This window comes from Scardinius erythrophthalmus (assembly GCF_964197995.2).
Source record: "Scardinius erythrophthalmus genome assembly, chromosome: 17".
Lineage (NCBI taxonomy): Eukaryota > Metazoa > Chordata > Actinopteri > Cypriniformes > Leuciscidae > Scardinius > Scardinius erythrophthalmus.
In genome coordinates, this window is record NC_138237.1 from 14,164,262 (window position 1) to 14,191,379 (window position 27,118).

The 27,118-nt window shown below is 38.1% G+C and overlaps 1 protein-coding gene across 1 annotated transcript; it reads left to right on the top strand.

The window, feature by feature from the left end:
- LOC308705935 (beta-1,3-galactosyl-O-glycosyl-glycoprotein beta-1,6-N-acetylglucosaminyltransferase 4-like) lies at window positions 1–25,328 on the top strand. The gene is made up of 4 exons (XM_081391248.1): window positions 1–152; window positions 557–609; window positions 22,880–22,979; window positions 23,078–25,328. Exon 4 carries the CDS (start codon window positions 23,079–23,081, stop codon window positions 24,336–24,338), a length of 1,260 nt encoding a protein of 419 aa, XP_081247374.1. The 5' UTR covers window positions 1–152; window positions 557–609; window positions 22,880–22,979; window position 23,078; the 3' UTR covers window positions 24,339–25,328.
- The last annotated feature ends 1,790 nt before the right edge of the window (window positions 25,329–27,118 follow it).

Sequence of the window (27,118 nt, forward strand, 5' to 3'; positions counted from 1 at the left end):
ACAGTAAGTAGGAGGGACGTGAAAACAACCCCACTCGGCATGAACTGCTCAAACTCTTCGAACATCACTTTTTATTTCTCATGCATTAACTCCGTCATAAGCAAAAACAGATGTGTGACAGTCATTTGATAGCTTGCATTCTTGCGAAAGAGGTGAGTTAAGGCAAAATACTTTATTGGCTGGATAATTTCCATCTTACTGAATGCAGTTTATAGATAAGGCATAAACTGTCTTTGGGCAAAACGTATCAAAGATAAATGTTATTTCTTTATAATATCAACGTCATGTCTGCATATGGCAATGGACTTTTCTGAACTCACGTGTATCGCATCGTTCGGGAATTTATTGCTGTATGTCTGGGTGTGTTAAAAGTAGATTTGAAATAGGGAAGCAGTGTGTCTGCCATGCCAGAGTGGGTTTCGCAACATGAATGTAGGCTACATAGCATAGCCTATACTTTTCTCTGGGCTGCACTGTCTTGGATTTATGTAAATCCTTTGTTAAATTTGTTGAATTAACATTTTATTATTATTATTTTTTTTATTTTTTTTACCAGAACTACAGCTCCAGAATCTCACTTCCATGTTTGCGGAGGACGTCGATGTAACTGTAAGTTTCACATGTTATAATTTAATCCGCTTACACGTTTAATAACGTTTCATGTAAAGAAATGTACTATTAAGCATTTATAAATAACCTACTTTGCAAAAACAAAAAAACATGCCAAAATGATATTTAAATTTACTTGACTTTCTGCATTTATAAACGTGAGAATTCGATCAAATATAGCCTAGGCTAAGGCTACTATATTAGGATACATACAGAGTTTACCTCAAATGGGCTGTTGTGTCGCCCTGGGAGAACGGCAAATATAATTATGCTTCAACGAGGTAATTAAAGCCACAAGAAACTACTAAAGTTAGAAGTTGGACTGGGTCACACACTACTTCAGCTACTGTGAACGTGTGATGTGCGCGCGCGCGATAATAAATGTGTCACGAACATTAATTCACTCAAAAAAAATTCTGTCAGTAGGCTATACCCTTACGAAAAAGAAGTATACTTCAAGTTCATTTTATGAAGTAGGGGAGCGCGGGGCACAACCTAACGCAGGGCTAGTTGTAACACGCTTGTTTTAAATACTTCCGCACATGCTTGGATGATGAAACTTTGTGTATTTACTAGTTGCCATATCAACACTATATAGAAAAAAAATTCCGCCAATTTTTTTTTTTTTTTTTTTGGAAGATATCCATAGACCTTTATTAAACCATAGCAAAAGTACATTTCTTACTTAAGTAATTTTTTCATCTCTATTTTTGCGTTTATTCAAAATAAGACAAATCTGATATTATTTTAAAGTCCACATGAAATCAAAATTGGCCATATTTACTTTGTTTGCCTAAATTGATCGTTTTGTGGTGAACAATTCATCCATGCAAGTCAATCCACACAAAAAAATTTTTTGGCTTCGTAATCTTTAATCAAAATCTGAAAATGCCCCTCCCCTCTGCATTGGAGGACCTTCCCTGATGATGTAGGTTTGAGGACTTGGGTTGGGAAACGCTTAACCACTCCCCTCAAACCGTTGGAGAGGAGGAGCGCTAGAGTAAAACCCTGCCCTCTGTTCAATATTCCTTTTCACTGGGAAATACGTCACAACACTGGAGAAAAGTCATTTGCAACTTCCGGTTCACGCAGACTTTAATCTCCAAGATGTTATTTAACAGTTGAGATAGTTCTTTAATGCTTCGCTAACTAGCAGAAGACACTAGCAGGGTTTAAATCCCAGTTGTGCAGGTGGGGGCATGTTGTAACACTGCGTTACAATGTGCCCCTATTAGAAATATGCTATTATATTCTATACTTTTATTAATTTTATTGAGAAAACGGTGAATAAAGACTGAGAGTCAATGTTCAGAAATTACTAATTATTTATTTGTTTTGAACTATGTTGTATAGCTGTGTTTTCATGTGTTCGTAGTCAAAACTCAAAAATGAGTTTATATTTAATTATTAAAAATTGCCATTATTTTATATGAAAAAGTTTTTTAATTGTATTTTATTTAGAAAATATTTTAGTTTGTTTTGTATATTTTTTTTATTAGATCAGATAACATTTTAGGCTGTCATATGTCATGTTACAATGTGCCCCACACATGTTACAATGTACCCCACCTATGGGGCATGTTGTCACATTTTACTTCCATTTTTCGGGGTATATCAAGAAAAACGTATATACTGTATTAATAAAACAAAAAACACATAATTTTACTAGACATGTGGGAAATTAATGTGGGAAAAAATAAATACTCTGAACCATAAGTAGATTTACACAAACTGAGAAAGTCAAAAAGCGTTACTTTGTGCCCCACTCTCCCCTATATGTAAGTAATGTTCAAGTCTATTTTTAAGTATACTTTATGTAGTAAGTATTCTAATGGCTCGTTTCCACTAAGCGGTACGGTACGGTACGGTACGGTATGCATTTATTTGCGTTTCCACTATCAAAAGTTGTGAATGGTACCAAAATGTTGAACCGTACCGTACCACTTTTTAGGTACCCTTCCATTGGGGTACCTAGGACAGTGGAACGGTACTAAAAGGTGGAGCTAGACTCACTGCAGGACGTTGATTGGTTGACAGGGAATCGTCACTTGCGCGTGCTACAAGGGGAATGACAACATAAGAAGCGCCATTTTTTAATATACAGTTTAATATAATACTACTGTTACTGTATCACGAAATGTAATTTTAAGAGTTTTTCAGGCGAGAATGTAGTTGTTTAAAGCTCAAATCTGTGGTTTATTTATAAAGATGATTTTTTTTCCCGGTTGTGAGATCCATGCGGTCAGCGGGCGCTCTGCGCTCATGTTTCCCGGCTGGATGAGCCTTTCCTCGGGCTAAGTTAGTTCTGCTGACGTTCGCCGCTGACGGTATTGGTTAAACATGAGATTCGTCTTGTGTAGACCTAACGGGCGATCTTTGGTCTCGTGAATATATAATTTGTTCCCTGTCAATCGTTTTGGCTGAGGGCTAAGTTTAGTTTCATATTAACGTTATAGGCTATTTGTATTTAACTTTACTGATGTAATGTTAGACTAGAGCGCTGCATTTGGATATTTGACTGAATTGTTTGCTTTATGTCTTATTGTATAGCTTCTTGTACCTTTTACTTAAACTTTTATATTGGCTATTATTGATAAAACAGAAATTTTACAAAAAGAAATATGGTTTCTTGTCATTTTTTTATTACAAGATTATCACTGATGTTTATTGCAACATTTGTACAAATGCATATATTGCCTGAAATATGTTTATTTATTTATTTTATTTAAACGAAAAGAGGTAACGTTAGGGTTGTGTTTTAAATTTTGCTTTGTTATAAATAAAATAACGAATAACGTGCAGTGAATAATCAATATGCGTTGCGCATGAACCACATTTGTGTCCCTATAATGTTTAATTTATTTAAATGAAAACGAAAAGAGGCAGAGTGGTGTTTTATAACATATTTCGTTTTATTGTTGCTTAAAATGTACATACAGAGTAACAGAGATAACCGGAGTAGCAGAGCGAGCTGAATGACGCTTTTAAGAACGCGCTGTATCAATGTAATAAACTTGTAAGTGTACTATTTCAATACTGCTTGGGACTAAACTGGCCCACTTTTAGTATATAAAAGTAAATGTTTAAGTGTAGCCTAGCCTACTATAAGTGTAAGAATAGTAAACTACTTAGTTTACTATTTTAATACAAGTAGTACATTTTTTAGTTTATGAAAGTACACACTGAAGTGTAGGCCTACTCTCAGTAAACTACTAGTTTAGTAGTTTATACTGCAAGTATACTTGTAAGTTTTCTTTAAAGGGGACATATCATGCTAAATCCACTTTTTTAGCCCTTAAATGCATTTTGTTGTATATTTGGAGTGTTTAGAAGTACAGAAAAGTTTAAATGATTCTCTTCAGGTGCTTCGTTGATATCTTTATATTCTGTTTTGGTCATATTTTTCAACCTGTTCCGATTTTTCTGTTATCTATGACGTTTTGTGAACTATTACGTCACAGTATTTGCAGCGGAACTGCCAAATAAGGACATTGACTTCCAGCCCAACACTTCGAGCAATCCGCCATTATTATTTCTCGCTGGAATTTTGTAGTCCAAGCTATAAGATGCAGAAGTTACGAGAGGGTAAGTTAAAATGTTCAGTTGTTGTATGTAGTAACCCACACGCTTCATTACACCGTCTAATGTAGATGAACTGGCGCGCTTGTGACGGCGCATGTTTAACTGAAAGAACGAGCAGAGAGAGAGAGACCCGGTCGCGCGCACGCACTCTCTCTCTCTCTCTTCGGAGCCAGACGAAAATGTAAACAAGACATCACCGTCTCCAAACTAGACGCTGTTAAATCGACACGGTGGTAAAAGGTCGGAAGACCAAAGTTTCATGTGTAAATACAGTACACACCATTGCGATACATCCATATGAAGACGTTGTTCTGCAGGTTTGTCGTCTTCATTTTCATCTCGCTCCGGCTCCGACTCTGGCTCGAACATGTAAGGCTGGCTGGACAAGTCTTCCGTTGTTGACATTTTGTTAATAACGTGTGAATAAAAAGTTTCTGTGCCGCTAGATAATCGTATCTCTGCTATCAAACTACAAAAATGGCCGAACGGGGTGGAGTTGAACCGAGTATCACCAGAGCCCGTCTACGGAGAGCCTTGGCACTTCCTATTAGCCCCATTGTATCGATTTTGGTTGCAGTTCCATTAGAATTCCACTGGAGGTGATCGCGGGCGAGTGCAGACTGAATGGGAGTCTATGGGACTATACGGCTAAATGTGTCTCTTTCACCCGATTGCCGTTGAGAAATCTCAGATTTTATTGTAGGTTTTGCAAGTTCAACATGGGTTATAGGTCGAAAGTTGAATGAACGAGTACTTATGTCCTTTCGATTTTACAGGTTGAGTTGTTGTTGCCCATAACACGCTAGCATTCTGACGTCATTGACATTTTAAAAGACTTTTTAAACCAAATAAGAGACTCTAAAAAATCTAACACCCAGCAATGTGTAATTTATTTGCATCTCCTTTCGAATACAACATTCAAATTACTAGACAAAAAATTATATCCTGAGAAAAGTGGATTTTGAGGGTTTTTCAACGCACATCAGAAAAGGGGCCTGTGGAGCTATAATAATGAGGAATTCAGACCCAAGCATTGCAGTTCCGCTTTATATAGACTACAAATGTATGATTTATATGTAAAAAGGAACGATTTAAAAGCATGATATGTCTCCTTTAAGTAAACATATCATTATTATTTTTGCACTTGCAGTATACTACTATACTACTTAACTCTGCTGTAAAGCCGAAACAATCTCTGTTACCTTAAATTATACGCTTATCTCTGTAAAGCTGCTTTGAGACAATCTACATTGTTAAAAGCGCTATATAAATGAAGATGACTACTATGTTCAAATGTAGATATAATTTTTTATACTTGAAAAATACCTTTAACTGTACTTTAATTTTTGAAACATTTTATTAGCTTCATGCATCCTTTTTTATCAACACTTGAAAAGTTTCATAAAGAAAGGCAACATTTTAAACAAAAAAAATGAGAAAATCAGATCAAAACACAGATGGAGTAGCTCGAGTCCAGCAATCCCAAAGTTTCACAGTCGTTTTCTCTTCAAGGGTTACGCTTAATTTCATTTGGTAATATTAAGCAGTTTTGATTTGTTTGTCCATTTTCCCGTTTCTTGCTAAGCGCTGTCACGGTTGCTAGGCGACAGGATATGAGCAACGGGTAAGGGAGGGAACTGAAAGAAGGGTAGGCTGTCCAAATTCACAAACACCGACTTCCGGGTTTTGCGGTCGTCGGAGGACCCCTCCTCCTTCAACCGGGTAGGAAGGATCCAGACCAGAGAATGTCTAATAAGGCGAGAAGTTTCACTCTCAGTACACTTCCGGCTTCTGAACTGGTTGCAGTTCCTCTCTGATTCCATATGAGGGCGCTCACAGGACGAGTGCAGAATGAATGGAGGTCTATGGCGCTATACCCATCAAAATCCACTTTTCTCAGGATATAATTTTTTGTCTAGTAATTTGAATGTTGTATTCGAAAGGAGATGCAAAGAAATTACACATTGCTGGGTGTTAGATTTTTTAGAGTCACTTATTTGCTTTAAAAAGTCTTTTAAAGTGTCAATGACGTCATACACATCGTACGACCAGAGATACTGCTTTACGGCAATCCTTCACTCACTCTGGTGCTTTCGTGCTCTGCACTTTCTTTTCTCTCGAGGCATCGACAACACAGCTGACACAGGTAAACACACGTGCTAGAAGAGTTTTTGTTTTGTTTGTTTCTGGTCGGATGACACGATGCCATCAAGCGGTATCTCTGGTCGTAATCAGTCCTTCACTGACCAATTAGCGTTCATTAGCAGAATGCTAGCGTGTTATGGGCAACAACATCTCAACTTGTAAGAAATCGAAAGGACTTAAGTACTCGTTCATTCAACTTTAGACCTATAACCCATGTTGAATTTGCAAAACCTACCATAAAATCTGAGATTTCTCAAAGGCAATCGGATGAAAGAGACAAATTTAGCCGTCTAGCCCCATTGACTCCCATTCATTTTGCACTCATGGGCGATCGCCCCCAGTGGAACTATGGTGGAACTACAACCAAAATTCGGTACAATAGGACTTAAAGGTATAGCGGAGGATTTTCTTTTTCCGGGTGGGTAGTGTAAACTATTGGTCCACCTAAGTGTCAATCATTCTGGTGATATGTAACGTAAGGCCGTCGTACGTGCTCGTCCCTTAGTTTTCGCTTTCTGCGCATGCGCACTTTCAGGTGTTTATGTGTGGTGGTGAGCTAGAGTTACGGTTTAAGCCATTCATTGAAGCTCGCCGTTTCACCGGGTCCTTTGAAAATGTCTGAGGGTCGCAAGAGAAAAAGTTTGTACGAACTGTATGAGAAGAAGAGAAAGGCCTCAGAAGAGAGAAACAAGATCAGAGTGTTTTTGGGAGATTGTTTCACACGATGGCGTGCGCTGAAAACACAGGTTGGGCTTCCCACTGATGCCTCAGTCGCGAAGTTTCTACTCGACAGGTAAAGTTTGGCATGCTATTTGGTGAAAAAGTGCAAATCTTCTTTTGGAAAGTAATCTTGTATGAGTGATGCCGACAGCAACTTGTAAACAGAGCGTGCACGAGGAGAACCTCGCACACGTTTAATAGGCGTTCCCTCTCGGGAGCATGTAGTGTGTTGCGCATGTGCATTTTTTCAAAAAGTGGAGAGGGCGGTTCTTATCTAAAATTCGGAAAGATCCTCCGCTATACCTTTAATAGGCAGTGGGCAGGTTGGGAGACTCCCTATTAAGCCCTATTGTACCGAATTTTGGTTGTAGTACCACCAGAGTTCCACTGGGGGCGATCGCCATGAGTGCAAAATGAATGGGAGTCAATGGGGCTAGACGGCTAAATTTGTCTCTTTCACCCGATTGCCGTTGAGAAATCTCAGATCTGATTGTAGATTTTGAAACAAAAACAAGTCTAGCACATGTATTTACCTGTGTCAGCTGCTGTGTTGTCGATGCCTCGAGAGAAAAGAAAGTGCAGAGCGCGAAAGCACCAGAGTGACTGAAGGATTGCTGTAAAGCAGTATCTCTGGTCATACATGAGTATGACGTCATTGACACTTTAAAATACTTTTTAAAGCAAATAAGTGACTCAAAAAAATCTAACACCCAGCAATGTGTAATTTATTTGCATCTTCTTTCGAATACAACATTCAAATTACTAGACAAAAAATTATATCCTGAGAAAAGTGGATTTTTATTGGTATAGCGCCATAGACCTCCATTCATTCTGCACTCGTCCTGTGAGCGCCCTCATATGGAATCAGAGAGGAACTGCAACCAGTTCAGAAGCCGGAAGTTTACTGAGAGTGAAACTTCTCGCCATATTAGACATTCTCTGGCCGCTGTTTAATGTTTGATGATCACGTTACACTTGTTTCAGCTTCTTCTTCTCCTGTGTTTTCATCCGGAGATTCTGACTATACTAGAAGATGTCTCATAGCGCCCCCTATTGTATACCAGTGAAAACATGGATAGCTGGAAAATTCAGTCAATGGGGAAAAGTAGAATTAGAGTAAATTCCTATACACTACCAGTGGACTAGCCTACACAAAAATTCAGATACGCAGAATTAGAAACATATCTGTTTTATATCAATATTCTAATCAATATTTTCAAACAATGTAAGTTTCATAAGACTGTATATGAAAAACTATGTAAAAAAAGTATATTTAATAGGCTACTGTACTGTACTGTACTGCCAAGTCTTTTACTTGCTCCATTATCATGTCCATTGCAATTTTAATTCCAGTTGTCACATGAAACCAAGTTTCATTGACCAAGTCTGAATTATTGCCATTGTTTCAGTGCAGTGTGTGACACCTAAAGCTGCTCTTGCAGTTCAGCCTTCACAGTCTGCTGTGTCATATGAGCATTAGAGATTAATCTGAGTTTTTATCACTTGTAGTGTCATGAGTTCCAATGGGTCAATGCTCATGGCTTTACTTCAAGTTGCTCTCATTACAGTCAGATCTGTGGGTTGCTTGCTTAGCAATTGCTGCTTTATGGTGTGGGTCACACATTTAGTTAGTGCAGATCTCTTGTGAACTGCAAAAGGCTGTGGTACTCATGTCTGATGTTTATCATTTCACACCCTCTTTGTAAATTTCCTTCTCTGATCAGATTCAATTTTAGTTGGTGCACCCCAGTCAAAGATGATTTGGTTTGCTATTACCTGTGCCACACTTCTAGGCACTCCTAGCCGTGTTTTTTAAAGGAAAAAAATAAAAGCACACCCCCTCCCCCTTTGGCACTGGGCAGCACACCAATGAAATGGAATTTTAAGGATTAATGTCACACTTCTCCAATTAACGCCCTGCTTGGTGATTATAATATAATGTATAGTATAATTCGAGTTATAATACAATTATATTATATTTAAGAATATAAATTAAATAATATTGTTTCTGGTCTCTTAAAGGGGACCTATTATGCCCCTTTTCACAAGATGTAAAATAAGTCTCTGATGTCCCCAGAGTGTGTATGTGAAGTTTTAGCTCAAAATACCCAACAGAATTTTATTTACAGCACGTTTAAATCATCATTTTTTGGGTCTGTGAAAAACGCACTGTTTTAGTGCCTCTCCTTTAATGCTAATGAGCTGCTGGTTCACGGCACAGGGGGCGGAGCCTAAGCAGCCACGATCAGAGCCAGAACAGGGAAGATGATAATAATAAAACAGACAGTCACAGTAATGGTGTTCATTTCGACCATAAAAATGCCTACAAAGTCAGAGAATATATGCTGTATGGAGTTGGAACAGGCATAGTTTAGTTTAATTACGATTATAACCTACTTGGAATTGCTTGTATACACAATTAATGCAAGCCTGCTGTAGGACTCCGTCTGACGATCTGAATTGCCTGAATGATGACACAAAATATACTGATGAGTTTAAAGGGGTCATGACATGTTTTTTTCTTTACTTTTATTATGTTCCCTTAGGTGCAATTATAGTATTACTTTAGTTTTTTGGACAAAAAACGTTTAAAATTTAGTGATTTATGACCTTTTCCCACCCTGTTTCTCATGCTCTGATTCAAACAGTCTGTTTTGGGGGTGTTTCCCCTTTAAGAGTTCAGTGTTAACACCCACTGTTATGAGTGGATAACGTCAGTGCCTATGCATCAATTGTTAACGCCCCCTTTTCAAAACGTGCGGATTTTGCGGAGCTGTGTTTACCGTTACCATAGTAACGGGTGATGCGTGCGAGGCGATGGCGATTGCAATGATGTTTGAGTCGGAATCAGAGGAAATGAACCATCAACACAACTAAGAATGCATCTGCCCGTCCACATAGAAAGTGTGAAACTATTTTGTCAGTTTAACAGCCTACATCTTTTAATAGCCTACGGGGCATGAACATGACGGTTATAAAACAATAAGTAGGCTAAAAAACACGGTGATTATTCATAATGAATTAAACTGCAATTAAGTTTAAAAAAAAAAAAAGTTTTAAGTTTTAAATAGCCTACATTACTTACAGTTTGCGTCGTCGTTGTGTAGCCCAGAATAGTCCACACGGCCTTATCTTGTACAAAAGTTTTCTGGCAAAGCCAGTATCAAACTGCGATTGTTCTCAACTGTCACTCATCCTTGAAATGTGGAGAACACACGCTTAAATTAACACTGCCGTGACTGGGACGTCCGCGAAAAATAAACTGCATCTATCTTCCCCTGACGTCTGGATCTTTCAGCAGCGTATATTATTCAAACATGTTGTTTGTCCACAGCCAGGAACAGCACATCTGCATGTCGTGACATCACAATTTTCTTGTAAATAGACCCACTCGCTGCACGTCGACTGAACACATGTGAAGCGTGTGACAGATGCGATTGCGATGATGAAATGAGGCTAGTTATCTTGCGCTTGAAGCGTAGTTGTCTACGCTGGAGGCGGTCATATGCAAACCACTGCTACGTCACTTCGTACCGTGACGTCACTTCATACCATGGATCCAGAACGAGCTGTATTTAGAGCTTGATTAAATAAATGATTCGTTTATAATGGGGAGGACGTCTTAAGCTATGAAACTTGCAGGACGTTTTAATGGTACAAAGACCTCTTATATGCCAAAAGATCAAGGCAAATTTGGTTTCTCATGTCATGACCCCTTTAATAAAGTTTACTGTATGTCACACAAAAGATGAAGCATCAGTTTTTCTTCAGAAAATCACTGTTAGAGCTGAGTAAACAGTATAAGAAGTGCATAAGTAACTTGCATACATTTCTGTAGAGTTGAGGGAGCATTTTCTTTGAAAACAAAATGAATCCACCTCGCCTTCAGTGGCTGGCAGATTTCAAGAGTAAATAGAGAGAGCTATGTGAATGAATACATCCAGCTACAACACCTTCAACGCTTGGGAGATGCTTCGACGCTTCTCGTGAGTGCATTGCTGCAGCAATGGCTGATGTGTACAACTCGCAGTATACTCGATCAGGGCGGGTCTAAGTTATAATGGTATGTCAGTCAACACTCGTGGGCGGGGCCTGTGGCTTTAGTGATGTCACTAAAGCCACATTCTGAAAACAGGTCGTTTGGAGAGACTGCTTATGATTTCTGGAGATTAAAAAAAAAGGAGTGAGTGGATTTTTATCACTGTAGGGTGGTTGTGTACACACACTGCCAACACACATTTATGTCCAAACACCATACAAAAGTGAATTTTGCATAATAGGTCCCCTTTAACCCTCTGATGGTCCTCAGTCATTTCTGACCGAATAATTTTCTGTTTTGAAATTTAAAAAATCACAGCTTCATCGGAAGGTTATGAAACTTGGTGACTTTTCTGGCATTAGGTATGTGAATACAAAAAAAAAATTGAGGTCATGATCCGACCATGCTAAGTGGTCGTAAACAAAAAGAGTCACACTCGTGGTCTTCGGTCAAAAATGACCGACCCATAGGAAATGAATGGGAAATTTACAAAAACACAAAAATTCTCTGAATTTTTGTCTGTACAATCTACAAATCGGACACGATTCTAAAAAAAAGTACACCGCAGTAAAGGGGTGACACTCTACAACATCAAGAGTGCAAAAAATTCACACCCACCCACACACACACACACACATACAAACACACATTTATACACATACACACCAATAAATTCAGATTACAAAAATCTGTTTTGAATTTTTAAAAATCGCAGCTTCATCAGAATGTTACGAAACTTGGTGACTTTTCTGGCATTAGGTATGTGAACACACAAAAAAATTGAGTTCATGATCCGAGCATGCTAAGTGGTCGTAAAAAAAATAGTTATGATTTTGGTCTTCGGTCAAAATTACCCCCATAGGAAATGAATGGGAAATTGACAAAAACACAAAAATTCTCTACAAATCAGCCACAATGCTCAGCAATGAAGGGGTGAAGCTCTAAAACATCAAGACAAGAGTGAAAAACATAACATAATTAATAATTATAATTAATATATGTATATATAATTAATATAATAATTAGTAAAATTATTAAAATAATAATTAATAAAATGTTATAAACCTTGGCAAAAAGTATTATTTGAGAATTTCTAAAAAAATACATTCAATCCACATCTTAAAAGTAAGTAATTTGGTCCAAAAACAACTAGAATTCACAAACATCTCCATTTACAGCTATACAGGCATCTAGTGGTAAACCCATGCAATATCATGTTTTATTTAATTTTATGATTAATAAATTGATGAATTTTATTTTATTTTTTTTTTCTGAAAGCCTAGTCTCTATTTTACCCGAAAATACTGCATAGAATTTTTTTTTTTTCAAAATCAAAAAAAAAATATATAACATTATTTTCAATGGCAGAAAATGGACTATAAATATTGCATAAATATTAATAAGTTCAATCAAATTGTCTCAAAATTCTAAATTAAAAAGAATAAATATTATAGAACAAAAATAAATTGCATTGGTTTTTACTGGGATGGAGGAAGTTTCATTTTTAGGTGTCCGGTCATTAATGACCGGGAAGGCCCCCAGTGTGACTGCTAAACGAAGACCATCAGAGCAGGGCTTGACATTAACTTTTTGAGGCACTTGTCCTTCGGACAAGTAAATTTATGTTTTACTTGTCCATGCACAAAAGTCACTTGTCCGGGTAAAGATTTATAATTTTATAAAAAAAAATTTGTGTGTGTGTTTTGCTAATGCAGAATTCGAACAAACCATTGAAAGCATCCAAACACTATCAATATTAATAAAATTCAGACTCAGATTCAGATAAGGATCTCCAGACTCCATAATACAAAGTAATTCTTTGCACGCTGGTGTGCAGTGTATCACCAGAGGAAGTGGTGGCTCGTGTAGGTATCCTCAGTATTTGCAAGCTAGCTAGACTTATTACTTATACTATATCTAAAATATTTTTTGTAGACATAGAGATGCACCGATTACAATTTTCTAGGCCGATTCCGGTTTTTCATTGAGTTTGATCTGCCGATTCCGATTTTTTTTTTCTAATCACTTTACAGCACACACACATTTATTTTTGACCTTTTCTTTAACCCTTTCACGCATAAGTTTAAAATATTCTAACTGACACCACCTCCCCACCCCCAGAGTGAGTTTTTTCAAGGCGAACGTTCCCTTTAATGTTTCCATGGCGACGCGGCGTCACGCGATACACCGCAGCCACAATAATACTGTATGACAGATGTGTCGCTTTTATTTCGCTTTTCCTTTTTTATTCAAAATATTCACAAACTTGCTACCATGTCATCAATCAGCCTGTCTGATATTCCGATTCTCAAATACGTGTAAGTGAGTGTGTTTGGTCGTTTAAAAACCTTTATAAATAATCTTGATCTATAACATGAGATGTCAGTCGGATTTAACTTACAGCACGTGAATTCATCAGTTTCTCCCGAAAGAAAAAAGTTTCTTACTGAAAGAATAGAGTAAACTTTATAGTTAACGTTACTTCCACTATATTGTCTGATATGAATAACACATGTCGGCAAATTACATTTGAATAGATTGTTATTGCTGCTTCCACAGACATCAGTGTGTATTTTACAAACTCCAAATGTATTGTTTTACTCGTGCTTATGTGTATTTAAATATCTGAAACCTAAAATAAACATTATGAGGTTGAAAACACTGCTTAGTTGTGATATATGACAGCGCTGAACGCGTCCGACTCTGGCTCAGCGCCAGCCAACGCGCGAAAGCACAGTTTGAATCTGGCAGTTATGCGACGTCTCAAATCGGTAAAATTAAATCTGTAAAATTATAGACGTAATGAGTGGCACATAACGTGAAGTAACATGGCATTTTATTTTGTTTGAAATTTAACTTGTCCAGTGGGACAACTAATTTTCTCTTCCACTTGTCCTACAAAAAAATCCACTTGTCCCGGACAAGCGGACAAGCCTTAATGTGGAGCCCTGCAGAGGGTTAAGCTTAGCCTTGAGATCTGATTTTTAACCTGCGCATCATATCATCCTGTTTTTCTCAACCTTGCTTTTCATAAACAAATGCATCGACTTGTCTTTTCGTTTATCCAATTACATGTTTTCCGATCGTTTACAAACTTAGAATTTTCATTCTGTCCTTTGTTCATTCTCATCACGTGTTACTAGTTTGTTGCAACAAAGCCAATACAACAATGGCTGATTTTGTCTTAGCACTTCTAAAAAGGCAAAAAGAATTGACTTACCACAACACCAGAAGAAAGAGAAGATGTTCAAACCTCTTGTTGATTTCAAAATCCCAGTACTTTGCTGGAAAGGACGTTGCTCGCCTGTGTTGCGAGATCACGTCGAGGTCACCACATGTAAGGCTTGTGCTCGATCGGCCCAAAGTCTGGCATCCGACCAGCGCGGAAGGTCTCTATGTGTTACTGTCTTTTCTCGAGGCAAAATATGTATGAATGTATGACAGTTTAAATATGTATTCTCTCGTTATTTCATCTAACTCCATAAATCAAAAGGTTTTAATGATATCTGTGCATCATTAAATGTGAGCGAATGTTTGACTATTCCTTTTAACTCTTTAATGAAAATAATGTCAAAGTCAGTTAGAATAATCAAATGTAACAATTTATTATGTCAGGTAAATGTATCATGCCAATTTCATAATCAATTCAAAGATAATCGATACAAACATCAAATGCTCTGGAATAAAGAGAAGAGATGCGAACCCAACATTATACATGAAGCTGAGAGTCTTACTCTTAGCCTCACGGGCTAATCTGAAATACAGAAAGGCCCCGACCCAACATTAAGATACATGATGCTAAGAGTTTACTCTTAAGTAAGAGTCACTCATGGGCCAACTTGAGTTACAAAAAGGCCCAGATCTTCTCGTTGCTTTCTATTATATAGAAAGAACCTCTTTCACATGGAAACATCTTCTAACAATGGAAATTTGCATTCAGAGGTTACACCTTTTGGGGGTGTGAGACCATTTGCCAGGAGACCACCTTCCTTTGTGTGCCAGTTATCCCTAAACTCTTAAAAACCTTATTACCTTTTGTTTTACTTATTTGGAAATGAGACATTTGTACCAGTCGCACTGAGACATTTTAAATGATACCAAAATGTACAATACTCGATGATAATCATTCACATTAAACTATATATTTTCTTGGGTGAATTCGGGTGATCTGAGCATGAGAGAGAGGGGGTGTGGGATGAGGGATGAGTGAATGAAATGTAGATTAGGATGACTCGGAGGTAGGGTTGGGTACCGAAACTCGGTTCCAATAGGGAACCGGTTCCGACGTAAACGGTAGTAACCAGACCGAATAAGAACGAAACTTTCGGTGCCTGATTTCGGTGCCTGACGTTTTTTACCGCCCCCTATAAAACATCTCGCGGCACGAATGATCCAGTAATAAAACATCTCCAGTAAACCAGCAGAGCATTCATTTAGTTCGTTTGTTAAATAAGAGATCTTGCGCTGAAGTGCGTTTTTTAAATCAAGTGATTAAAGTGCTCGTTGCCGCTGTGATCAGTGGTGCGGATACAGTGTTTTCTCTTGGCTCGCGCACACCGCACTTCACTCGGACGCGCGCTTCAATACGTTGCGGAGAACGATTTATTTATGAGGCGCCGTCTATATGATTATGTGCGCGGAGAGTTTGTGTGTGCGTGCTCGCGTCTAGATGAGTATGTGCGCGGAGAGTTTGTGTGTGTGTGTGTGTGTGTGTGTGTGTGTGTGTGTGTGTGTGTGTGTGTGCTCGCGTCTCAGATGAGTATGTGCGCGGAGAGTTCCCTGCGTCTCGTGTGTGTAGAGTTTGCGTGTGTGTGCGTGAGCGACTTTAGAAGTTGTGCATTTCATATGTATTAGTTTGAGCATTCAGCAGTGTACATGTATGTGTGACTACCTAGTGCATGTGTATGCAAGGGTTTCATATGTGCGTGAATGAAGTTTGATTTAAGCCCTAGACGGCACCTCATATCTATTCGTTCTGGTGAAATATCAAAATATAATGGACACAAAGTGTCCCTGGTTGATATACAACCACTTATGAGCATAATCGGTTTAAAAAATAAAAAAATAAAAAACTACGAAATAATTAGAACCCAAAACCTCTGACACTCTTGACTAAAGTTCAAGTTCAGCTGCCAGTGTTCCTCTTCGGGTAAGTCTAGTATTTTAATGCCAACTGCAAATCTTGAATATCAAGTATGAAGTATATCAATATCAAGTATATTTATATGGCTATACTGTGTGTGTTAAATATTTCTGCTCAGTGTCATATATTTCTCTGTTTTGTAAAAGTCATAATATGAGAAGACAAAATGCTGATCTTAACTCAAGTGTTTTCGGCTACATCAGTAGCCTTTTAAAGGGCACAATTTTTCATTTAATCAGAAATCAGAAAATCTTTTTCAGAAAATCACACACACACACACACACACACACACACACACAGAGAGGTATTATTTTTTTGATAAAGTGTGTGCGGTTTAGGTTTCTTAAAGGTGCCGTAGAATGGATTATTTTATTATTTTATAATGTTTCCTGGGGTGCCCTTATAATGTTAGTATGTTTATTAGATCAAAATTTGTTATAATTTAGAAATAAAAGGCATATTTCCTAGCCTGATTTCATACCCTGATCTGGACACTCTGTTTGAAGGGGCGTGTCTGCTGTGAGACTTCAGTGTAAACGCCCACTGCTGTGATTGGCTGACATGCTTGCATATGAAATATCTGGCATTACATGTAGAGCTATCTGGAAAACATTTACTATTACAGCTTTTATACGTTTTTACTATTATAGCTATCAGGATTAACGAATCATGAGAAGTTTTTTAAGTATTTAGATCTATTCCAGCATTGAGCAGATGACAGCCTGTCGATCGTGTGAATGAAGATCTTATCACTGCAACGCGATTTACTGATGCATAAACAGTGTTGAACGACTTTGAGAGAAAGATTATCTGTCTGAACTTGAACAATTACACATCAGAAATTCACATAACCCACTGGTTCTCCAGAGGCTCGGATGAAGGAGCTAAAAAAATATTTTTGTGTTCATTTGTAGTTACATCCAAACACTGAACAACTGCCATGCTTCGTTCGCTCGTCTGCAAGCCACGATGTCTCTCGAGGAAAAAACAATATTGCGCTGGATCTAGATAACACAGTGTAAATTATCGTTAATAAAATCACTACTTACCGCTTGCGGGAATATAACGTTAGTTGAAATTGCCCCCTTCATCCGTTTGAGACGCCGAGAGAAGCCTGGCTGCTTGATATTGTTCCAGGTTAGAAAAACAGTCCGCGGTGAAATGGGCAGAGCAACTAACAACTTCGAATTAAACTGTAGCGGTATCCGATTATAGATAGATTATAGATAGATCTGCCATTTTCTCTATGATCCTCGCTTGTTTCTTCACCTGCAGAACTTCCGATGATTCGGCTGTGCAGTTTCGCCTGGCACTGAGCATGGGCTGGCTTATGCAAATTTTTAGAGGCGTACATATTAATGATCCCAACTGTTGCGTCACAGTTGGTGTTATGTGGAGATTCGCCTGTTTTACAGGGGTGTTTTTCAAAAACGAGATTTAAATAAGAAAGAGAAAACTATGGTGTTTGAGACTCACTGTATGTCATGTCCATGTACTGAACTCTTGTTATTTAACTATGCCAAGATAAATTCAATTTCACATTCTAGGGCACCTTTAAGTACCATTTCAAGAACCGTTTAAGCACCGGAACCGTTTGAAAAATACCGAGTAGGTACTGGTATCGGATAAAACCTAACCAATACCCAACCCTACTCGGAGGTGAGACTTTCGTCTCGATAGTGCACAAGGGGGAGTTCAAATGTTAATTTCCAGAGAGGTCCTTTGTCCTCTCAGGGTCTGGTCGCTCTTCAACCAGACTGTCTGGCATTTTCTAATTTCTCAATTCTTACACTACTCGATCAAAAGAGTTAACACAACTACAAGCCAAGTATACTTTGAATACTTAATTATACTTTTAAGTAAATCTCGATCAAAAGATTGAGTACAAGTACAGGCCAAATATACTTGGACTTTTCTCAGTATAAGTCAAGTACACTTAAATGTAATTTTAAGTATATTTCTGAGAAGTACATAAAGGATATTTTTGAGACCTTTGCCCGGTTGCATAAAGCACCTTAAGTTTTTACCTTAAGTGTGATACTTAAGGGGCGATTTCCCCTTACCTAAGAGAATAACTTAAGGGTGTTGCATATAATCTCTTAAACGGTTCTCTTAGGTAATGCCTGGCTCACACTACAGGAGTTTTAGGCCGATTTATGCCCGATTTACCCCTCCCGAGAATCTGAGAAAAAATCTTGTCGAGGACCTCGATCGGTTCCGATGTTCGGCGCAGATTATCTGGTAATGTGAGGCGTTCACAGATCGAATCTTGCCCCTCCCGATCTGCTCTCACACAAATCGGGCTCGCCCCGATCATATCAAACATGTTTGATATTTATCGGGATGAGCAAGATTGTGATTACGTCAGTGCTGTCAAAAAGACAGCAGGGCTGTCGTGCTGAAGGAATTTCCCTTGAGATAATTTTAAATGACTCAACTCGATATGCGTTTTTATCTCCATTTATTTATTGCTAAATAAATAAGTATTACGCTGTGGTCAGCAGGCACAAACGTTACATGTTCAGTAATGAAACCGAAACTAAAAAGCGCGTTAAAAAGCGCGTGGATTTCAAAATCAATGCACGCATCACCGGATTTAAAAATGCACATCTAGCTTGTTGCACGCACACATATTATGCCGAAATAACGATAGTATATTATGTTAACATTATTAGCCTAATAATAATAAATCTTTAATTAATATTTGATTGAATGCTGAATGTTGTGCTTGGTCAATTTAATAAAACGAATAGGCTACTTTAATTGTGACAATAAAAATGATTGAATATTAAATATTAAGTGGACAATTTTTGCAATAGTATTTATATCTAGCACCCCCTCGTTAAAAAAATATCTCGCACCGCCCCTGGCCCACGTATTAAAAAAATGGTCAGGTTTAAATCGGGCTCGGGCTCATAATTACAGTTATGTTAATGTGTAGTGTTGTGTCGGGCCGGGCCGGGCTCGGACACGGACACAACGTGCATGGGCTCGGGTAGGGGTCGGGCTTGATTTTTTTGGGCCCGATCTAAGCTCTTAACTCAAAGTAGGTACCGGTAGGTTCAAAGTCTCTGTGCGTGTGTATGTGCGTGCATGCGTGTGTGTCTCATGGCAATGCATATCCCATATGTTTCCATGTTTTTACACTTCAGATCTGCTGCGTGAGATCACGTGAGACGCTTCCCCTGGCACGATAATCTTAATAACATTTTGTAGTGTGTGGTGCACCGCGATTTTCAAACCTTGTAGTGTGAGCATGTTTAAGATTTGGGGGAAGAAAATCTGCAAAGATTCTCCTTAAGTGTGTGCTTCAACCAGATTTCAAAATCGGTTAGGATTTTAAAACTCCTGTAGTGTGAGCCAGGCATAAGGGAAACATTTAAGTGTTTCACGACAGCGATCCTGGATTCACGTTATAAAAGTCTGTTGTTGCCATAGATACGCAAAACACTAACACGCCGCGTCGCGTCTAGGACAACTGTATCACACACCGGACGCGCACTTTCTCAGTTTATGGCCGGCAATATTGTTATGTTTAAGGACATTATGGAATTAAGATAATGTCTGTACGTTATGTTATGTTATGACTGTACTGTACAATTAAATATAATCGTTGCTATAAGTCTGCAGTCTGAACACTTTACCTCAGAGCGTCCGTTGACTGAATGAATTGAGAATATCACCTGAAAATCCGATACACAGTAATTGTAGCCTACATTTATTGAATGGTAGCCGATTTATGCACATGTAAAACATATCCCACTACTGAAAACTCCCAGTTGCAAAAAAACGCAGTGCTATAAGCAGTTGTAACACCACAGGTAAAGAGTGGTTGCAATGTGTGACATGGTCAAGGTCGCTCTCTAGTTTGTTAGCGATGTATTGCGCAAATATTGCGCGTCGATCAAATCAGTATTCTTGCAATAATTTTTCATCGCTAAAATGGTCCAAAGGGTTCTCCCTATCCCTAAAAATTCTTCTTGGCACATAATGATCTTCAGCTGGTTCCATAAATTCAGCCATGTCGTCTTATTTTTGTCCGTGTTACTCTTAAGGTTACGATTTCCAAACCTTAAGTTATACTTAGGGAAATGACCGTTAAGGGGTTTTATGCAACACTTAACACTTTTTAAGGGATTATTTAAGTGAAAAAACAGCATTTAAGGGAAATTCTAAGTGTTTATGACGTTTCACTTAAAGAAACCCTTAAGTAACACTTAAGGGTTTTTTCCTGCAACACCCTTAGGTTTAAGGGAAACATAAGGGCGAACTTAAGGGAAAATTACACTTAAGGTGCTTTATGCAACCGGGCACAGATCTTTAGTTTAATTGAAGTATACTAATAGAAGACTTGAATAAACTTCTTCTTCGTAAGGGTAGCCTACTCACCCTCATGTCGTTACAAGCCCGTACGACTATCTTTCTTCCGAGGAACATCAAAGGCGGACTTACTGACAATCGCCATTCATCTTGTTTAGGCTACATAATTGAATGGCTAGCCGTTTCTCTATGAAGGTAAAAGAGTTGCAAAACTTGAGAGCACGTAGATGTGAATTTGAGAACTTATACAATAAATATTCATACTTGTACGTGAACATTTACACTCACAGCTCCAATGTGAAAACATGTAAAATAAAAACCTGAAGTTGAATATTGAAATTTGCACTCGCAGACAATAGTCACAAACCTGTATTCTGAATTTGAAGCTGCAGGCAAGTAGTCACAAATGCGTAAAATGCCATTCACAGAAATACAATGACAGACACACACTTGTAATATATATTTGCTTTTATTCTTACATTCACATTCGCAGTACAACCTCAATTAGGCACTTGCAACTTCTCAAATCTGTCACTGCAATTTCAAATTTCGCGCCTTGACTTTTGCTACTCTTTTCGCGATATATTAGTGCAAACTAACTTGTGCACTTGCAACTCAGTCGCGAGTGCCTACGCGCTCTCAAGTTTTGCTACTCTTTTACCTTCATATTTCTCGATATGCCTTCTTGTGTTCTTGTGTATGGTGACTGGGAGGGGACATGTTCGGTTCACTTAGTTTTGACGTGGCCACTACATATAAACTCGTGGGAACGTGATATTAAGTCGTGGGAACGTCATAATATCTTGTGGGCATGAGATCGTATGTTGAGCGAACGACATCCATTTCTCGTGGCCACGACTTAATATGTTGAGGGAACGACATCCGTTTCTCATGGCCACGACTTAATATGTTAAGGGGAACGACATCCGTTTCTCGTGGCTACCAGTTTTATAACATGTGGGAACAGAATCTTCACACGCGATATGGGCTCCCTCCTTTTACCCCGGCCATAATGTACTTTGTTATTTGATAATTTAAGTTTCTCATAATTTGTTTTTGTTTATTGGCTTAAACGGGACTTTATTCGTGACCCAAGTTTTTCCTTCAAGCCAGCAAATTTCCGACGAAAAAGCCCATTCGACTTAAGAATGCGCTTCAGGTGTCTTTCACTTACGTACCCATCTCTTAATGGCACGTTATATCTTTATATGACATTTCTAATTCAAAGTAAAATGTTATTTCATAAGTCATCTCCATCTCCGACGGCTGTTTATGTGCAGCATTGACCGGTGTGGTACCCTCAACATAACTCGTGGCTACGAGAAATAGATGTCGTTCTCTCAAAATATGAAGTCGTGGCCACAAGAAAAATATATCGTTCCCTCAACATATGATCTCGAGGCCACAACTTTACCTCGCGTGGCCACGACATGATGTTGTTACCTCAACAAAATGATCTCTTGGCCACGATTTATAATCACGTTCCCACGACTTAATATGACGTTCCCACGAAATAATATCTCGTGGCAACAACATATTATCACGTTCCCACGAGTTTATATGTTGTGGCCACGACAAAACTAAGTGAACCGAACATGTCCCCTCCCGGTCACCGTACTTGTGGACTTGTTGTGACACGTCATCAGTGTTGCCAAAAAACTGTTCCAATTCAAAGTTCACACCTGGCCTGTCATAATGTTTATCTGCTCTAAGGATTCCACAGAAAAAGAAAAGTCATGGGGGTTGAACAATGTGAGGCGTGGGAAACGATGCCGTTTCATTTCTGTCCGTGCGATGCAATGACACAGACCTAAACTGAACTGAGTCTGTACTGACAAATTATAAAACCGCACTCGAACGAGATGTGGATTATCACAAGCTCTGACTGGAGGATGGAAGAATGTGTGGTAGCCTACCTTAAAAACGACTTAACATTAAATAAAAAAAAAACTTGTTATAACAATTTATTAGAGCTTTCATTGTTTACAGTAGGCTAATTAATTGATACTGTTAATCTCTTGTTTTGTAACAACATAATAGCCTATGTCTAGCTGGTTGTGAGATATGGTGTGGATGACACTAAAAAAAAAAAACAAGTGCTAAGAAAAAAATACAGTTAGTAGCCTATATTTCTTCTGTGCCAATAAAATAGTTACAAACGCAGTCCAAGCAATTCACAGACTAAAAACAACGTAGCCTGGAGTGGGTTACCAAAATGTAAACATCATGTAAATCTTCAATCATTCTGGAAAATTTGAAGAATTGTAGCTTAAGTTTAGACCAAAGTTATAATATTTTTTATTCTATTTTTATGGCAACAGGTGGCACTGCTCATGCTCACCAAACTCATGGTCATGTTCGCTCAGAGGATATTTCCAATGCTGAGCAAGTTTCATCTTAATACCTCAAAGCATTGCAAAGGTATGACCACACTTCCTATTTAGCATATACACAAGATCAAATTCATTGGTTAAAGTTGCATGAATTTTACTAACATGGGCTTTCATTTCTCTCTACAGAATGAGAAGTTTTTGGCTTCACCTCAAACTGAGACCTGCCATATTTATCTTTGTAACACTAGTACTTATATGTTTTTTTACAATCATTTTTTCAAGAGTAAATAAAGGCGGAGGACAGAAAACTAGAGTTTCTGAGAGGCCACGGCTTATGGTACAATATGGCATTAATTGCACAGCAATATATGAAATGGAACCAGTGGAAGTGGGCAAAACTTTAGCCATCCGCAAGCAAAAAATCTACATATCAGCAACTGACCAGACTATCACTGATGCCACCTCTAGTTGTGATCAGTTTGCGACGCACGGCTATAATGCGATTCAAGGCACTGAATTTGAGCGTGAATTTCCTCTTGCTTACTCTTTGGTTGTTCACCAGGATGCAGCTCTTGTGGAGCGGATACTCAGGGCCATTTATATGCCGCATAACATATATTGCATACATTATGATCTGAAGTCCTCAGCTGACTTTATTTCAGCAATGAAAGGTCTGGCCCGCTGCATCCCCAACGTCTTCATTGCCTCTAAACTGGAGAGGGTGCAGTATGCAGGCATCTCACGACTCAAAGCGGATCTGAATTGCCTGTCTGACCTGCTAGATTCTGAGGTAAAGTGGAAGTATGTCATCAACCTGTGTGGTCAGGACTTTCCACTGCGGACAAACGCTGAGCTGGTGTCGGATCTAAAGGAGTTGAAAGGCAGGAACATGGTGGAGAGCAAGCGGCCTGAAGGAAAGAAATGGCGCTGGAGTGTTCATCATATCCTGAAAAATGACAATTCTGAGTACTATGAAACACCAGTCACCACTTCTGAGGAGAAATCTCCACCACCTCACAACATTGAAATGTTTGTGGGCAGCGCATACTTTACTCTCTCAAGGGAATTTGTGTCTTTTGTTCACTGGAGTTTCCTAGCCAGGGATTTCTTGGCTTGGTCTGAGGACACATACTCGCCTGACGAACATTTCTGGGCGACTCTGGTTCGTGTGCCTGGAGTACCAGGTGAGGTGCCAAGATCTGATCCTGAAATCTCAGAACTGATAAGTAAAACTCGCCTAGTGAAGTGGTCATATTTAGAAGAGAGTCTTTACCCACCGTGCACTGGAGACCATGTGCGAGAAGTGTGTATTTATGGTGCTGCTGAGCTCAGATGGCTCCTAAACTACGGCCACTGGTTTGCTAATAAAGTAGATCCAAAAGTGGATCCTGTTCTTATGGAATGTTTAGAAGAGACACTTTTAAGAAAGCGTCCAAAACTGCAGTGAAATGATTTTATTTGTATACTGTTGAGACTTTTGCATTGATGAATTTTTTTTATATATATATTGTCATTTTTGGAAAATCCAAAGTTACTTTGAGTATGAAGTATTCTTTGAAAATGCACTTTTTTATTGTGTTGTTTATAGTTATTAGCCAGCATGAAGTGTGATTCTTTGCCAAAAAATGTTTTAGGGTTTGATGCCAGTACTCTTTCAGGTCAACACTTGTTCTTTTGTTTATGAGACATGTCATTAACATAATGAGAAAAAATGTGAATTTTATTGGAGCAAAGTTAAGGAGCCCAAATACATTTACCCAGTTCATAAAAAATAAAAAAATATTGAAAAGTAAAGGAGTACACACTTGTTAATTGTTGACAAAAATATTCTCTCTGAGCAAAAGTTGTAAACACAATTACAGAATCAAAATCAAACTCACTGGATTGTCCATGTCTTTAGATCAAGTTCAAGAGATAAATAGATAGATAAGCAAAACTTTATGTTGACACAGAGAAACGTATGTAATAATTACCAGGAATGAATTTGCATGTGCTACCTGGGTTGCTTTTGCACCTGATTCACAGATGGAATCATGCAAATGATTAAAACAACCCCAAAATAAATTAGAGCTTGACTAATTTTGCATGTTGCAATTTCTCATCTTGCGGTTTTGAAGGCTTGTGATCCGGCATATTCTACTTGGACCCCAGCGATCCAGACACCTAAAATAAATAGCTCTTCAACATTCAGAAAATGTGCTTGACTATCATTTGATGAATAACTGCTGGCAAAAAGTTTTTGTTTTTTTTATCTTGCATTTGGTTAAGCTAGATTCTAGATGGTTAGTGAAAAAAGGTTTTTGTGCTGAAATAGCATTTGCAAAAGTGGTGCAACTCTTGTGAATTCACCCCTGAGCATTAGACTGTTTTTTGCTGATATCAACAGAAAGTAAATGCTAAATCATTTCCTTTGGTAAAATAAAAAAGCTTTTTCTTTATTTTCACTTCTTTTTCTCCAGATACATTTTTTTTTTGCACAGTGGGTGTACAATCCCCAACTTGTATTTTTTAATTCCTTTTAATGATGCACGATATATCGGCCACCATATCAGTTTTCGGCCTATATATGTTCATTTTTAAGAAAATGTGTCTGATATATTAAAGCTGATAAATAATGGATTATTTCCTTCAGCTGAGACACTTCAGATGCACACTGTTCGCCATGATAGTTTTGAATTGCTTGAAATATGATTGGAATCACTTCAAAAAGGAAAATACAGTTAAGTGCAACATGTCAAGCAAGTCTGTCATATAGGTTAAGGCCACATAAAATTATAATGAGGAAATCATTATAATTGTGTGCTTGGGGCATGGATTTAATGGTGAGACTTTTGTTTTTGTCAGGCTTTATCAAGGTCTCAAAAATTATATAAAATTTTAATTTAGATTTATCGGCCAATATATTGGTTATCGGCTTTCAAATATAAAGAATTATCGGTATCGACCAAAATTTTCACATCGGTGCATCCCTAATTCCTTTAAAGGGTGTTCACCCAAAAATGAAAATTCTGTCATCATATACTCACCCTCATGTTGTTCCAAACCTGTAAGACTTTTGTTCATCTTCAGAACACAAATGAAGATATTTTTATTGAAAATAGAGAGATTTCTGTCCTTCCGTGCAACTACCACTTTGACGCTTACATTTTTTTATTACAAGATCATCAAGCTAATCGATCGATTTATATGATGAACAGACACAATCGCTTTATTTGATGAACAGGTTTAATTTAGGCTTTTATTCACACGTATTCCTTGGGTATCGCCTGTCTTCCTTCACTTGTTACCACTGTTTTTCTGCCAACGCAGCTGCAAGTTATGTAACTGTAAAGTCTTCTTCTTCTTCAGTTTTTTGGCGGATTACCGACACCTATTCTTAGCATGATCCAAAGACTCTAACTACACCCCAACCTCCCATGGCCTACGAGAGCCATCGGTTCAGCCAGCGAATATGGCAGCTCTTAGCTTAAAATGTTGCCAGCGTTACTCATTGTAATTGCATTACAATTTAATAATAATTGAACTGAATTAGAGAGATCTTAAAAAAAAAAAAAGATTTGTTACTAGTAAAAATACAATTATGACGAGTAACTCTAGGAACATTGTTGTGTTTTCTGTGAAGTTTTGTCATTTGTGAAGTTTTGTTATTTACATGTTTAATTAAATGTTTAATGTTTAAATTTGCTTTAAACTAGAGCTACCAATGTTGCAAGCAGGGGCGTAGCAGCCATTATAAAAGTGGGGGGGACAAAAGCTGTATGTGACCATAGGACGTGACCCAAAGGTGATGTTCATTTTCCTGGCTCAAAACGAGGCGGAGGTGGTAAAATCCTACTAATGTTTAATAATAAGATAATTAAATGTGTATTTTTTTGTAGATCATCATATACCCTAATGTGTTTCCCACATTATTTTTGTTGGTGGAGCTTGGTACCTCTAGGGGGGTCCGGGGGCAAGCCCCCCCGGAAGAAAATTTTGTACATTTTAAAGATAAATTCATTAATCTGGTGCACTTTGAGTCACCCGAATCCACTGTTAAAAATAAATAATCCACCCACAAACCGCCCGATGATATTCTCTGATTTAGATATCTGCATCTGATCATCACATTACAATTATTCAAATTCTGGTATCAAATTATTCAAATTATGGTAACATATCACACTGAAGTAGGCTGATTTAAAATGAACATTTATTTAAAATAAAAGTTCTTCTTTTGGCAAAATT